The sequence below is a fragment of the Nipponia nippon genome, unplaced genomic scaffold, assembly GCF_047370975.1.
Source record: "Nipponia nippon isolate SJK-2023a ecotype South Korea unplaced genomic scaffold, ASM4737097v1 scaffold_7, whole genome shotgun sequence".
NCBI lineage: Eukaryota > Metazoa > Chordata > Aves > Pelecaniformes > Threskiornithidae > Nipponia > Nipponia nippon.
In genome coordinates this window covers 4,088,635-4,104,467 of record NW_028262391.1, presented here as the reverse complement: position 1 = coordinate 4,104,467, position 15,833 = coordinate 4,088,635, and the positions used below count along the sequence as shown (strand labels likewise).

General features: G+C 42.8%; 1 protein-coding gene across 1 annotated transcript in view; it reads left to right on the top strand.

The window, feature by feature from the left end:
• FNDC3B (fibronectin type III domain containing 3B) overlaps positions 1 to 15,833 on the top strand; it is a 214,927-nt gene that overhangs the window by 49,649 nt on the left and 149,445 nt on the right. The window contains exon 3 of the mRNA XM_087740202.1: positions 2,326 to 2,401. Coding sequence (XP_087596328.1) covers positions 2,326 to 2,401 — 76 coding nt within the window. The remainder of the gene's footprint in view (positions 1 to 2,325; positions 2,402 to 15,833) is intronic.

Here is a 15,833-nt window from a genome sequence, read left to right as displayed (position 1 = left end):
CGGCTTTTAAATACCTCCAGGGATGGGGACTCCATCACTTCCCTGGGCAGCCTGTTCCAATGCCTGACAGCCCTTTTGGTGAAGAAGTTTTTCCTAATATCCAATCTAAACCTCCTCTGGCACAGCTTGAGGCTGTTTCCTCTTGTCCTGTCACTTGTAACTTGGAAGAGGAGACCGACCCCCACCTTGCTACAGCCTCCTTTCAGGTAGTTGTAGGGTAAGGTTGTTGTAGATAAGGTCTCCCCTCAGCCTCCTTTTCTCCAGGCTGAGCACCCCCAGCTCCCTCACCCACTCCTCACCAGCCTTGTGCTCCAGACCCTTCATCAGCCTCATTGCCCTTCTTTGTCCTTCTTGTAGTGAAGGGCCCAACACTGAACACAGTACTCGAGGTGCGGCCTCAGCAGGGCCAGGTACAAGGGGACGATCACCTCCCTGGTCCTGCTGGCCACAGGACCTGATACAAGCCAGGTTGCCATTGGCCGTCTTGGCCACCTGAGCACACTGCTGGCTCATGTTCAGGCGGCTGTCAACCAACACCCCCAGGTCCTTTTCTGCTGGGCAGCTCTCCAGCCACTCCTCCCCCAGCCTGAAGCGTTGCATGGGGTTGTTGTGCCCCAAGTGCAGGACCCAGCACTCAGCCTTGTTGAACCTCATACAGTTGGCCTGGGCCCATTGATCCAGCCTGTCCAGGTCCCTCTGTAGGGCCTTCTACCCTCCAGCAGATTGACACTTCCACCCAACTTGGTGTCCTCTTACTTACTTATTGAGGGTGCCGTTGATCTCCTCGTCCAGATCATTGGTAAAGATATTAAACAGGACTGGCCCCAGTACTGAGCCCTGGTGACACCACTTGTGACCAGCCCCCAACTGGATTGCACTCCATTCACCACAACTCTTTGGGCCCGGCCATCCAGCCAGTTTTTTACCCAGTGAAGAGTATACTCGTCCAAGCCATGAGCAGCCAGTTTCTCCAGGAGAATGCTGTGGGAAACGGTGTCAAAGGCTTTACTAAAGTCCAGGTAGACAACATCCACAGCCCTTCCCTCATCCAGTAAGCGGTCACTTTGTCATAGAAGGAGATCAGGTTGGTCAAGCAGGACCTGCCTTTCATAAACCCATGCTGACTGGGCCTGATCCCCTGGTTGTCCCGTACGTGCTGCATGATGGCTCTCAGGATGATCTGCTCCATAACCTTCCCCGGCGCCGAGGTCGGGCTGTAGTCCCCCGGATCCTCCTTCCTGCCCTTCTTGTAGATGGGCGTCACATTTCCTAACCTCCAGGCAACTGGGACCTGCCTGGTTAGCCAGGACTGCTGGCTAAATGCTGGAAGCTGGCTTGGTGAGCACTTCTGCCAGCTGCCTCAGTACCCTTGGGTGGATCCCAAGATACAAACATTAGATAATAAATCTAAATTTTCAACTTATACCAAGATTAATCCAGATTTTGACTGAACTTCTGGCAATACAAAGTTAACAGAAGAGGGTTTAAAGTATTTCAGTAAAAGTTTCACAAGCAGCAGGAGCATGGGGTAAATGATCACTAGTTTCCAGTGAAACTCTCCATTAAAGAAAGAAATCTAAATCACAAGTTTTAAAACCATCATTTTAGACACCTGAAAATTACTAAAGCTGAGTACAGTGTACACTGAACTGGGATGCGTTTTGGTGCTTCCTGGTCTTTGTAGCATTCCCATCGTCTGCAGCATTCAGCAATGGGAGACTGGGGTGATATTTTAACTATTTTAAAAAAATATGATAGTATGTGTTACTAAATAAATAGTTTATTACTGGTTCTGTGTGCAACTGTTGAACTGTGTGTGTCTCTGGATTTTGCTTAATTGAGATCTGTTATGTGTAGGACTGAAGGATAAATTTTTAAAACTGTAATGGATCGACTCCCCTTACACTGCAAAAAACTTTTATTCCTGTGAATTTGAAATCCTGGTATGGCTTAGTGCTGTATGCTGGAGTTTATGTGCTCTCTGCTCTCACGTGCCCGTGGTCTAAAGGTTTATGTCCTTAGCTATCAGCATTTGGCCAAGTTAAACACACTGTAACAAGTTTGGTGGTGGAACCTGAAGCCATAATTCTCACCCACACACAACTGAGTTATGTCTTTATTTCAGCTCTTAAAATTTAGATGAGTAGTTAGGCTTTAAATCTCTACCGGCTCTTGGATTGTGCTGGTACCCAAAGATGTAGTATACCAGTCTGTGCCCTCCTTGCCCCCTGTATCTCTTCCAAAGTACAGAGAACACAATTGTTGGGTTGGGAAAATTTAATTTTTGAAGATCAGAGTGAAACAAATGTGTTTTTCTTTCGGCAGGTCTTTTTGGTTCAAGTTAATCCAGGTGAAACCTTTACAATAAGGGCTGAGGATGGAACCCTGCAGTGCATCCCAGGTAAGAGAATACACAAACATGTGGACGAGCATTGCTTGCGTGATGTAAAACTTGGTCTCTCATCTCTACAAAAATGTGATATACAGTTCTGAAAATACAGTGAGGCGCTTAAGAGTGAGAAGTTGCAGACCTGGCTGCTGTACGTGTTATAGGGCTTTAATATCTTGGAATGAGCCATGAATTTCTTGCAGGTTCAGGAGATTTCTCTCTCTGTTCAGTCATTTATCAGCCTTTTTTATTTTATATATATGCATATTTCCTTATAACTGAATAGTAAATACAAATGAGAGATCCCAAGTTGGACTGAAAACCAGTAGCGAATTAAGTGGCTATCTATGGAAAAACTTCTGTTTTCATACAGGCATCAGGAGAGGGAGAAAATGGGCAAAGTACAGACATTGCAGAGTGCCTGCAGCAGTCAGATTGGTTTTGAGCGGAATTTTAAATTGGTTCTTTAGAAGCAGAGCCGGTTAATTATGTAGTATTGAATAAAAGCATGTAAGCAGTCTTTTGATTGCTGTTTTACCTCTCTGTAAAATTGTGCAAATATGATAAGTAGTGCTTGTGTTTTTGTTTTTTTTTTTATAAGAGAGTGTCGTGGTTTAACCCCAGCCAGCAACTATGAACCACACAGCCGCTCACTCACTCCCCCCCAATGGGGTGGGGGAGAGAATTGGAAGGGTGAAAGTCAGACAACTCCTGGGTTGAGATAAGAACAGTTTAATAATTGAAGTAAAATAAAATAGAATGATAGTAGTAGTGGTAGTAATAATAATAATAATAATAATAATAATAATAATAATAATAATAATATAATACAATAATGATGTACCAAGCAAGTGATATACGACACAATTGCTCACCACCCCCTGACTGATGCCCAGCCTGTTCCCGAGCAGCAATCCCTTCCCCCCCGGCCAACTCGCCCCAGTTATATACTGAGCATGACGTCATATGGTGTGGAATAGCCCTGTGGCCAATGTGGGTCAGGCCCCCTGGCTGTGCCCCCTCCCAGCTTCTTGTACGCCATGCAGAGCATGGGAAGCTGAAAAGTCCTTGACTGGTGTAACCACTACTTAGCAACAACTAAAACATCAGTGTGTTATCAACATTATTCTCATACTAAATCCAAAACACAGCACTATACCAGCTACTAAGAAGAAAATTAACTCTATCCCAGCTGAAACCAGGACAGAGAGCCCACACAAAATCTTTTAACAGGTCTGAAGGGAGAAGTGATAAAAGACCTTTCAGATTGCATATTAAGTACTGTGAAGAGGGTTTCTAGCTAGTAGCAAATACAGCTTTGAAGTGAAGCAGCTATTTCCTTAGGTATAACCCTGTCTGCAGTAAATACAGGAAGGTTAAATCAAAATTTAAAGGAAATAGACTGTGTAGCTGTACTGCTAATACTGTTTTGAGTGTTTTTTTGGTTTTTTTGAGCTTATGCCGTTCTCTTTTTTTTTGAGAAGGGAGGTAGGTGATGTTGCCTCCCCCATCCTTTCCAGACCTTATACCATTAAGCAGCAATCTCAGTGGGCTATTCATTCAAAAGCCTTTCCTAAAAAAGTGATAATAATGGGGGGGAAGTCAGTTTAATAATAGTTGTATAGCTAGTGAATTGCCCCTGTATTTTGACTGTGAATTTCAAATCTACTCAAGAAAGGCTGTTTCTTAGACTGCATCAAATACTAAAATAATACTGCTCAAGGATAACTATGCTTTTTATTAAAATTTGGATTAGAAGGGACCCCTGGAGGTCGCCTTATCCAGCCTTCTGCTGAAAGCAGGGATAGTGTCAGAGGTGGATCAGGTTGTCCGCCACCTCCTGAGTTGTGAAGCTCTCTGAGGATGGAGGTTGCTCCCTGGGCAAACTGTTCCAGCGCTGCACCGCTCCCGTAGGGAAGAGTTTGGCCTTTGAAATATTTGACATGTCCCATCTTTGCAGTCTCTGCATCTTTTCTGTCACCCCCCATTTAAACAGTGGAGGAGTTGGTGGTTGTTGCTTGAAATTTCATCCCTATGGAAATGAGGAATTAATAGTTGTTTGAGATAGACGTTACAGAAGCTTCTCTGAACACCGTCCAGGATTATTCGGTCTTGATGAGCAATAACAGCAGCAATTTAAAACTGCTTGTTACGATTTATAGCCAACATGCTGTGTGGTAAGAAATTGGTCCACATGGCAATTAACAGAGAAATATTGCTGGCTACTCCTTTTATTTGAAATGAATGCTTTAATACTGATTAGTGCATTAAAAATTTCCATTACAAATATAATTATGACACCATTTGTTTTTAATTTTTTTCAGGCTCAAAGTGTTGTTCAGACAGCGTATTTAAAGGAATGCAACTTGAAACCTCCTGGTTGTGTATTCCCAGTAATTTAACGTGTTTGTGCCAATGGGGCTTGTTTGGTACTCATCAGCAGTCTTTCATAAAATTAATTTAGAATTTGTATCATAAGATTTTCTCCTTTTTTTTTTTTTTTGGTAGAGCTGCAGCATTGACCGCCAAAGCACACGCGTTTCTTTGTATACGCTCTTTAAGTTCAGTCTAAAAATTCTGATATTCTTTTAATGCTAAAGCTTCAACTCCTACTTTGTTATGAAATATTTATAGTGCTGAAATAAGTACATCTTTCAGACACCGAAGAGCACTTGAGTATTGTTGCCTTTTTTTTTCTTTTGGTAAAGGTGTGTTCACAGTACAATTGTGGAATTTAAATAACGTTAATAGTGATCTATTGTGGAAGAAACTGTAATCAGCCAGCGAATATATGAAGATGAGGATTCGTGGCAGTTCTGTTTTCCCTGTGTTCTGAAGTTATTGTAAAAGACGGGCTTATCTTGTGTGCGGTGCTTTTGGGAACTACACACCCCCTTGCTCCACAAAACTTACAATGTCTTTTTTCCCCTGTGATAGAGCGTTCTGTATGTTTGAAGGTTAATGTATTCCCTATATGTAGGGCAGCACTTAGACGATAACGGTGCGTTTTCCTTTGCTCCCACATTGCAGTATGATTAGGAAGCTATGGAATCATTTTAGCACTACGTTAAGGCAGCATGGAAGTCTCTCTTTGGGCAGCGTGTACGCCTGGGAGCTGGTAGCTCCCCGCTGGACGGGCGATACTCGCTTCTTCCTTGCTGCCAGGTACTCAGTGGTATGCCATAAGATGTGCTTGTAAACAGGATTCATTTGTATTCGCAATATGAAGGACTGCTTTGTTATAAATTGTGTGATTCTCCTGACTTCAGGGAGTGAACACTTGTTAAAAATTTGAGATGTCATGACTTGGTTCCACTAAATCCTTCAGGATATACAAAAGCTGCTCTTTCCTTTGGCTTCGTCCGTTCTGCAGGGGCGGCTAGCTTCGTTTATGTAGAGTGGTTTTTATCTTTCTGAAAATTTTTTATATATGACTTTTTGAGAAGTTTGAGATCTTCAGTTTGTGCTCCCAGAGCCTGTTTTGGATGTCCTGTGAACCACGGCTTTGTATCCAGGACCCCGCTCGGCTCCAGGGCTGTGGCGTACCTGGGGATGCGTGGGGATAATGTGCGTTAGAGGACTGACATGAAAATAGCAGAGAAAAAGATGATTTAATGCATCTTCATTTGTCTTCTCAAGGTTGGAAGAAAGACACTTGTTTGAAGAAAACCTCTGTGGAATATCCTCTGTTTTAAACACCCTGAAGTGTAATTAGCCACTAATTGAGTAATCACTGTTTAAAAACAGAAAGAATAGATGCACATTTGAAGGTCTCCAGTATTTTGGAATAGTGGAGAAATCCTAAATACAAAAACTTTTTCCAGTTCCTCAGGGTTTCACCAGTAAGGCAATCAGTGAAAACTTTAAAAACCAAAATATCCGCTGAGAAACTACCCCCCTAAAATACTATAAAACTGGAATAAATGTGTACTTTCAATGGAACATGCAATATGTTATAGCGAGTGCTGTCTTCATTCCTGTTTTCTGTTTTCATGTAGGCAGAGGCGACTTGTTTAAGACGTTGATTCAGAAGCCCCGTAGGTCGTGGGGGGGGCTGGACTCAGCGGCTGGCAGAAGCGTAGCTGGTCAGCGGGCATGAAGAGGGTCTGTGGCTTCCTTGAGAGGGCAGATCCAAAGAGATCGATAAATCTGGTCTTTTGGAGAAACCCAGCCCTTGAGTAGAGGTCTGTACGGCACAGCCCACAGGCTGGGTTATTGAGGGAAGCATCTGGGCGGCTCCGGGTGCTCTCACCAGGGCTGGTGTTATCGGCTGGCTCCCCAAGGGTTTGCCTTCTCCATCCCGCGTAGTAGGAGAGATGCTGTGGTATGTGACTTCTGTAGCCTTTATGAAAACCAAATAAAGGAATGAAGAAGGGGGATGTTGGGGGTTAATTGAGGGGAATCTTTTTTTAACAGTTGCTAGAAGCTGAATCAAGCAGAAGGCTGGGACCCGGCGCTGCCTGCGCAGGCAGGAGGCACGCTCCCCTGCCTACCCAGGCCGTGAAACACGAGTGCTTGCTGAATATTGAGGCTGGCCACCGGGCCTGTGTTATAAAGTGGAAACACAAAGCACGTCCTTTATTTGTGTGCGATTGCACGACCAATCTTTGTTCCTTTTAAGCCCTGTGTGTATTAATGACAAAGTATTGGCATGCTTCCTCCAAAAATGACGGTGTCCCTGGGGGGCAGGGGACGAGAGCCCCGCTCGCCCTGTGCTGCCGGCCACCCTGGCTGCGTTTTGGGCTCTGGCGGCAGAACTGTACCTCTGTGGGTGGTCAAGGGAGACTGATTTAGAATCTTAATTCAGTATTTTTGAGAGATGAAACATGTATAGGTGCTGTATCATCGGCATTTTAAAAGCTGCTCTTTTTATATAGTTTTGACAGATAATAAGTACTTCATAAATATGTCAATACTTGAAATACTTCATTCCTTTTTGCGTTTTTCCACTTAATTTTTCACAAACTCAGGACTTGACTGTTGCTAGCTCTGCAAGGAAAGGGCAAGGCATAGCTTCACCCATTTCTTCACTCAGCTATAACTGTAGATCTTGTATTTCCTTTATATGAAAGATTGCTTCTAGCTAATGCTCTGGGGTAAATGAAATAACGAAATGAAATATGAAGGAAAGGGAGAACACGGATCTGATCAACTGGAGAATAGAATCGAAACAGCCCTTCTGTATTTGAAAAAAAAAATTATTCTGCTTTCTGAATTTGAGAATAAATAGATTCCTGGTGAATCTGACGTGTTCAGGAAATTCCCCTTTCCCTAATGACTGATTGAAGACTGGTGTTTTTAGCCAATATCTTAAGATCTTTGGTAGGAACTTCTATTGCTGCACGAGAATCGTGTCATATACTAAATTACTTAAAAATACAGCACTTTGTGCGTCGTTTGGGGCAGTGAAGGATCCAGAGAATCTGTTCAGTGCTTTTTCATCCTGGAAGGCGATAATGCCAAGCTGTCGTGCGCGCTGTGGTATGAATAATACGGCCAAAATGATTATTCTGGTGCCACTTGAACTTGCTTGTCACCCACATGTTGAAAAAACGTATATACAGGGACCTTGATGCAGACTGCGTCACACCTCTACCCATTGATCACACAGAATCGCTCAGTTATCGCTAAACGTATTTTCTGTTGCCATCCATCTAAATGATACCCAAGCTGGGTCTCATTTTCCGCCACAAGCAAAGCAGACTGAGTTTTCTGTTCTGTAACTTTCTGTGTGTATGTGTAGCATGCGAAAAGCCCGTAACAAAGCTAGAAGCAAGAACAGGTAGCGGAAAAGCACCTGGTGTGATAAGAATTGGAATTCCTGGGTGTATTCTGTCTAGCCCAGGCTGTTGGAAATACCCTCTTGAAACCTCTCTCTCGTCTTTGTTCAGTATCGCAGCATTAGGGGTGGAATAGTGAAACACAACATTTGCGGGCAAAGAAAACAAATAGGCTAATGAAAAGAAATTAGGCTTTAATTCTAGCATTGCAGAGGTGAGCAAGGCTCTGCGTTGAGTGGGCTTCTGGTTTGTTTTTCAAGGACAAGGTACAGATGTGTGATGGCGTGGAGGGGTTGTAGCTATGCTTAAATGTGAATATCTGCGTAGTAGACAAGAACTTAAATTGCCTTTGAGTGGTTACATTTTGAATGAGAACAGGATAACAAACATGCAAGGTTTACTGAGGCTGGTGTTTGTTTCAACTGATATTTTCAAGTGTTTTGCCATTGATGCTGAACTTGAAGCACTACAAGGCTCTTGCTTGTTCTTACCTTGCAAAATAAAGATTGCATGACTTAAATTTCAGTGCTGGTTTTTCCGTGGCTCTGAAAGCGAGTAACTCAAGAGAAAGGCCAGAAGTATGCTAAAAATCTAGCAGTGGTTTCTCAAATGAAAGATTTCCTGGAATTATTATTCCCTGAATTTGGTGGATGGGTGTGGTTTAGTGTGGTAATGCAAAGGAATGGATAATATTAAAGGCTAAATAGCTGTAGATTTATGTAGGAAGAGTGTGTGTGTAAGTGAAATAAGGCTGTTCAGTCTAGTCTAAGCAAACCAAAAAAAGTCTTTATTTTTTTTCCCTTTAGGATGAGGTTGGAAACGAGGAAGTGAGTCAGTTTCTTGGAGGGAAGGAAGGAGTTGAAAATAGATGGGACACGGTGTAAGCAAATGAGTGATAGCTGTGGCACGGTACGGGGTGGGGACGGAGGAGCCAAGATGGGAGTCGGGAAGGGCACACGTGAGGGGAACTGGTGGATGTCGGATCAGAGACTGGGGATGAAAGAAGCCTAAGGAGACGGAACAAGAAAATACAGGTCCAGGTAGCTGGCTGGTTTTATAATGCTGCAAGCTTAGCTGTTGCATCAGCCGCTGCGAGTGTCTCCCTCCGTTGCTCCGCAGGCGCAGAGGCGGCAGATGGGCTGCTCGTCCATGCACCTGGCTTGTTGGCAGTCTGAGGTGAAATAGTAGCAGCGCCCGAAATGAGGTTGCTTTGGAGAGGTTTCCAGAAGGCTGGAAAGAGACTTCTAATCCAAGGGCAGCTCCTGAAATCTGAGGGGGGAAGGTGCATTGGGCACTTCAGGGTGAGAGCTGGGGGCTGCAGGCTGGTGCAGGATCTGCTCTCTTTCCAGAGTATCTGCTGAATTCTCAGAATTTGGTCCTCGGTTAAGTTTAAAGAAATTAATTCATGACTGTTTTCAAAATACGCTGCAAAGCATTGCATTGATCAGAACATAAAATTCTGCAAAGCGGGAAGAACCAATGTCCTCTTTAGCGTGTCTGTCTTGGGTCCGATGCTAGGTGAGTGTCTGCATGAGGTCGGGCACCCTCCCGGGACAGAGGGACCCGTCTGCCAGGGCGCCCGGGAGTGGGACGGGGTGGACGTGCTGTGGCCATGTCAGGGAAGGGAGGGGTGGAAGGCAGGGTGAGCTCTGGTTTTGTTTCTGCTTGTTGCTCCAAAGCGTTTCAGCTCTTTCCACCTGCGCGCTGGTATGCAGACTGGTTACACGCTGTGGAAAACTTTCTGTAGGAAATGTAGTTTCAATTCAGATTGGTTTGGTCATTAGGGTTTGGAGCAAAATGGCCTGTGTGTGGTGGTGTTTTAAAATACAGCTGCTCTTTTGTTATTAAATAGCTTTTGTTTACTAAATTTTTCTCAATTGCTTTATCCTCTGCAGTAAGGGCCCTTTGCACCCAAATAACCTGTTTTAAAACAAAATTCTTACTACTCATTTACATCATCTTACTTGACTCGTGGTACTTGGTGTTCAAATTTAATATTTGATGGAGAAGTCAGACTTCCAATACCCATTGGCCTTCCTGGTATATCAACGCGTTTAAATAAGTTTTTGATTTATTGAAGTTCTTTCTGGTGATGGACAAACGAGGGATTATCTGCACAAGCATCCTCCAGAACAGAACTATGGTGAAGGGCTATAATCTGGAAGAATCCCATGTTGCTGTTTGTGATTCCTATCTAACCAGCCTTTGCTAGATCGGCCAAAATATTTGTTTCTTCCGTCAACAGAGTCAATGCCGTCCTTTAGAGGTATTGCCACCCATCTTCTAGCTTTGCTCACATCGGTGCGTTGGAAAGCTCAGCTCTGTAGCGCTGGCATGTTCCCAGATCAGGGTTCAGTCCTGTCCCTCCTGTTGGGATATTATCCATGGTGCACTCCATAGTTTGTCAAAGGTATAGCTACAAACCACCAGTTCTTAATACCTAACCGTATAATCATAACAGATATTGTTAGTTTAGTAGTTTCTGCTTATTTTCTCATTGTTGCCCCGTTATTAACCAGAAAATGCGAGAATTTGCAGTGGAGCCTTTTATCCTCGGTGTTATTTTTGGTCACTCTACCTGTATTTCACATTTGGACCCTTTGGCCTTTTAGTGTTCGGTCACCTTAGAAAACTAAAGTCCTGATTGTGCATCATTTATTCCTTCCACGTGAAAGAAATAACTTTAAGATATTTCTATATCTTTGTGAAACTTGTGTTGAAATCATCTAAGAGAGAGCAAAGAGATGCTAACTCAGAGGAGATTTTTCCCTTGTTATTGTCAGTGGGATCCTAGCACCATTCTCCTTTCATCTCATGGGTTTTGTTTTTAGCACACTACAATAAAGTATAGGAAACCATGTAAGAAGCCAAAAGTAAACAATAGGATGCTTTGTTTACTCTATGAATAATCTCAGCTTCTCTGTTTTAAATCAGATAATGCTAAGAATAATCATGGAAATTTTTTTGCACGTGTGCAGATTTAATCTTGAATAAGATGCACCTGCACTAGTACATTTGCTGTATAGCGTATCTAGTCCTTTAAAAACCCCTTTTGATGAAATTATAGTGAATTAGTTGCTGTTATTTAATAGAACTCCCCTGATAGAAGACAAAAGAAAAAAAGAAGAAACTTGACACATAACTGGATTTTGATTTAGCTTAATCTTTCCAAATCCTGAAGTTTGAATGTTTTACAGTACACGCTGTGAGGAGAGAGGGGGGGAGAAATACCGCTGAAACTGGAAATCTTTCTGAAACACTTTGAACTGTGGAAACTCCAAGCATTTTGTAAGAGCCTCGATAACTGTCTGCATCCACGAACACCCGGAGGGACAGCCGTAGCCTTTCCCGACCCTGCAGCCCCTTCCCTGGGAAAGCGGGGCCGCGCTGCCGGCGCGGCGGCACGCCTCTGCTCCAGCCGGACCGGGATGTGACCTGGCAGCCCGCGCCGCGTCCTGCTGACGTGGCCTCCTGGCAGAGGAGAGGGGCAGGGGCTGAATCATCAGCAGGATGAGAAATAAATTAAGACTCCAACTATTCCAGTTTGCAAGTATATAAAAACAAAGCGTCCCGCTTCACAGCGGAATAACACGTAAATGAGCAGAGAAGTAGCTCATGGAGTTTGGCCTTTGGTAAAATTAAGATTTTTGTGTATTTTTCTTTGAATGCTTAAGAATCTGCTGCTGGGAAATGCATTTATCTCTAGAATTAGGAGAGCGGACTTCAAAGACAAATGTTAGAACATACAGTCTGGGCTATAATTTCAGACTTTTTTTGGTTTTGTAAATATGCAGGACTTGTATTTGGGGTTTCTGTTTGTCCTTATTTTACTTGTGTGTGTATATATATACGTCTGAAAGGGTCAGTAAGTGTGGTACATTCAAACTAATCTGAAGGGCACTTGGAAAGGCAGTGTCTCATACCAGCATGCTATCAATTTTTAAATGTCTCTCAATATCTATGGATCTCTCCCCAAAACACAGAGGCCCTATGTGAGTGTATCGGTATCCGCAGGAATGCTTGAGTTGTCGGTGTCGGTCCTGCTCAAATGCAAATAATTGTTCACGTGTGGACCCAGTACGTTCCAATCAATGGTGTCAGGATTTTAAAATCCAAGATCCACATTCTTTGCCCAGTCTGCTCAGACTACAGACATTGCAAACACATTAGTCAGTGTTTTTAATCTTTCTAAAGTATATTAGTGCAGCTATAGTCCTAAGTTAGTAAAGCAATTATATTAAGCTTTCTTAATCTGAAGCAATTATATTTGTTGGCCAGAAGAGTCAAAAAATTATTCCATCAGCTTTATTAATTGCCATTACTCCTCCTTAAAGGCACATGTTTGATTTCCTATACTTTTTATTCTTTATTCTCTTCGATTTTGGTTCACGTTTGTTTTGTACATGCAATGAAAATCTTCATGGTGCAATACGATTTGCAGTGTTAGATAAAAGTTAGCATTTACAAAGTAAAGCTAGCATGGGCTGTTACAACCAGAAATAGCTCTTTGTATAATTTTATTGGAAATGTCTTACCCAGTTTTTCAGTCTCCTGGAGAGGAAAAAAAATGCAAGGAAGCAGGGAGTAGGACACCAAGGAAGATGACAAACGTACAGGTATCCTGGCTTTGTTGTAGTGCGAGATTTGTCTCGGATACCAGGTCTGACAACTTGCGCCTTTGGTGTGACATGCAGTGGGACGCTTCTCTTAAGAGCTGCAAAGTGAATTCTGGTAATTGCAGACCTGCCTGTCCCTCTTGCTAGAACCAGAAGTAACTGTTGTGGCAATTGGCATTTAACCTCGATTTAAAGAGAATATATTATCCAAAGGAGAGGAACAAGTAACCCTCCAGGTCGGTTCTGCCACGGGCTCCTTCTGCAAAGCTTGCGCATCGCGTTGCTGGCTGTCCATCTGAATAGACTTAACACCCTCGGATCACTTCGAGGCAAGACCTCAAGCTGGAGCAGTGTAAATTTGTTGTGTTGAACCTGTTCTTCAGACCTTCCAGTGGGAAAGACATTATCTCTGTTCAATCATGGTTTTTCCCAGATTCTGCTGCCTTGTAAGGACTCAAGGTGTGCATTTGGCAAATGAGTTCTTCAAACACAGGTGTCTGTGGCTGGCAAACCATTGCGCTGTACAAAACGGTGCTCCTCCTGCCTCTGATGAGGCACGCTCTGTATTTTAGCATATCAAGAACTATTTCCGTGCAGGAAAGAAATATTATATTCTCCACCAAGCAGGTTCTGCCTGTTTTATAAGTCTTATTAACTTCATATCCTCCATTGTGACTGCCTGAAATTGGCATAGCAAATATTTTGACGATATTTATAAAAAGACTAAGGCGGGCACTTCCTTCTATGTAGTCAGACTGTTAACCCAGGAGAGCAGACATTAAGCAGCAGACTTAAATGCAGACTTTTCGAGTTGCCCATTTGAGGGATGAAGGAGGAGATGGAAAGAAGCTTGGTAGCAATTTCCAAATACTTGTACCTGGAACTTCACTTAGGGAGCTGCAGATGAAGTTCCCTCCCAGAGGGAGGCTGAAGATGTACTATGTTCGCTTCTGTGGCAGCAAGGCGGATTGGCTATCAATTAATTGTGAAACTGAGGTTGGAGATGTGGATTGGGGATGTGGATGAAGCACACAGTCGCTTGTAATAATTACAGGGCTTTTATTGTTGTTATGTTTCTCATTTCTAATTTTAAAACAAATCTCAACTTGGACAAGTAAGAATAATGAATTGACTATAAATGTCTTGATGGTAAAGAATGTAAATTGGATTGTTTGTTGGTTTTGCTGAATTTAAAATTGTATTTATTCCCACCATAAAAAAAGAAATCTGTAGTGGTGGTTGGAAGCTGTATCTGAATCGGCTGTTGATTCTGCTGTTGTTGTCAGATTTCTTGGGTTGGGTAGCTTTCACTCTCTGAAAGTCTAGCCTCTTCTATATGTAGATACAGTATGTGTGATCATACCCTTAAGAGTCTTGTTGTTCCTTCTGCACCGGCGTTTTCTTGTAGTCGCTGCAGTATGGCGGGTTCTGTGCCTGTGACATCAATAGATCATTTTCTGTATCATGAATATTTTCATTAATATAGGGATGAAGAATAGATGTTATTAACAGAAACAATTTGCTGAATCAGCTTTGTAATGAAAGCATCACTGGCTTCAAAACAAAGGAAAGAAAAAAAGCCAACTGAACCACATTAACCAATTTGAAATTGCGTAACTCTGGACAACCTCGAAGGCCGTAGACTGCCATCCAGTAGTATCACTAATAGTTATCTAAAAAGTAAATCTAGAATCTGAATTGGTATTCTAAACTATTTGAGGCCAATATAATCAAAACAAATGAACCTATGCTGTGACTTACTCATTTGAACACCACAAAACTTAACCTTTATTTTTCCTTTTTTTATGGGTCAGAGAGCATCAAATACTACTAAAAAATCAAGCTGCTCCTGGAGATGAGTATGTGTTTGTTTTTTTTTTCCAATGTTCAGCACAAGACCATAATTTGTGCAATTTATTTTTTTAGCAATGTACCCCCTGTGTGTGATATCGTAAAGCTGCAGGGTTCTGCAAATGCTTTGTTTATACGCTGTGTTTGATTATTGCTTACAACTTCTTGACTTCTTGATTATATTATTGACAACAGTTTTGGTGGTGTGGGGTTTTTTGGGTTTTTTTGTTTTGTTTTGTTTTCTCCTTGCTGCTGTTTTTTTGTAAGCTTATCCTTCTTGTTCCTCTTGGGGCTGGGATGGGGGAACATTTGAGTGTAGATGGCTTGTCAGAAGCGCTGCCTTCCCCTCCGGGTTGCTGTTAATTCTCTGACAATACCCTCCACAGGAGGTTTTAAAAAATATTTAGTAGCACAGAAACATGTTAACTCAGTGTGGATGTGAAGTATTGCAAGTTATTCATCAGCAAGGTTTATTTTTCTTTTCTTCTCCTGGCAAGTGAAGGGCTCGTGACCCCGCAGGTATGGAAGACGGAAGCCGAGCAACCCGTGCAGTGACCCTGGTGTAAGGCTTTGTCAGCAAACTATAGTCCTGTTGTTATGTTATGGGGAGGCTTCGCTGTTGGCAGTGCTGGCCAAGCAAGAGTCTTCGTTTTATTTTAGCTCAAAAGACTTTACTTTATGTCGATACGGCTCTCAGGCAAAGTTGCGTAAGTAACCATGTGGCCTATAACTACCTGTGTCCTGTTTATTCAAACGTCACCTTTTAAGTGATGGACATGTTAAGCAAGGCTAGCCTGTGTATTAGAAAAATCCGGCCTAAAATTCCTGGAAACTCATGTGCTTTTGATTATCACGCCTGCCTCTGCTAGAGTCAGTCTCGTCCAATGCCCTCTTGGGTAGGTCGCTACAGATGACCTTGGCGTAACAATATAAAATACTATTTTTATCTCAGCAGACGATATTATCTCATCATAACATTTTTGAACATTTCTAGCTGAATTGTTTTGAATGTTGGAGCTGTGCCTGGAGAGGGGACGAAAACTCAATGCCCGTCATTCTCAATTGTGTGAGCCCGAGCCTTTGAGTTTGACGGGGCTACGGCGAGTAGGGTGGGAGTGAGAAACTAATAAGGTCTGTCCAGTCCAGTGCCCAGCACCTGTTCCTCGAGATTTATATTAGCTCAAACACTTTCTAAAT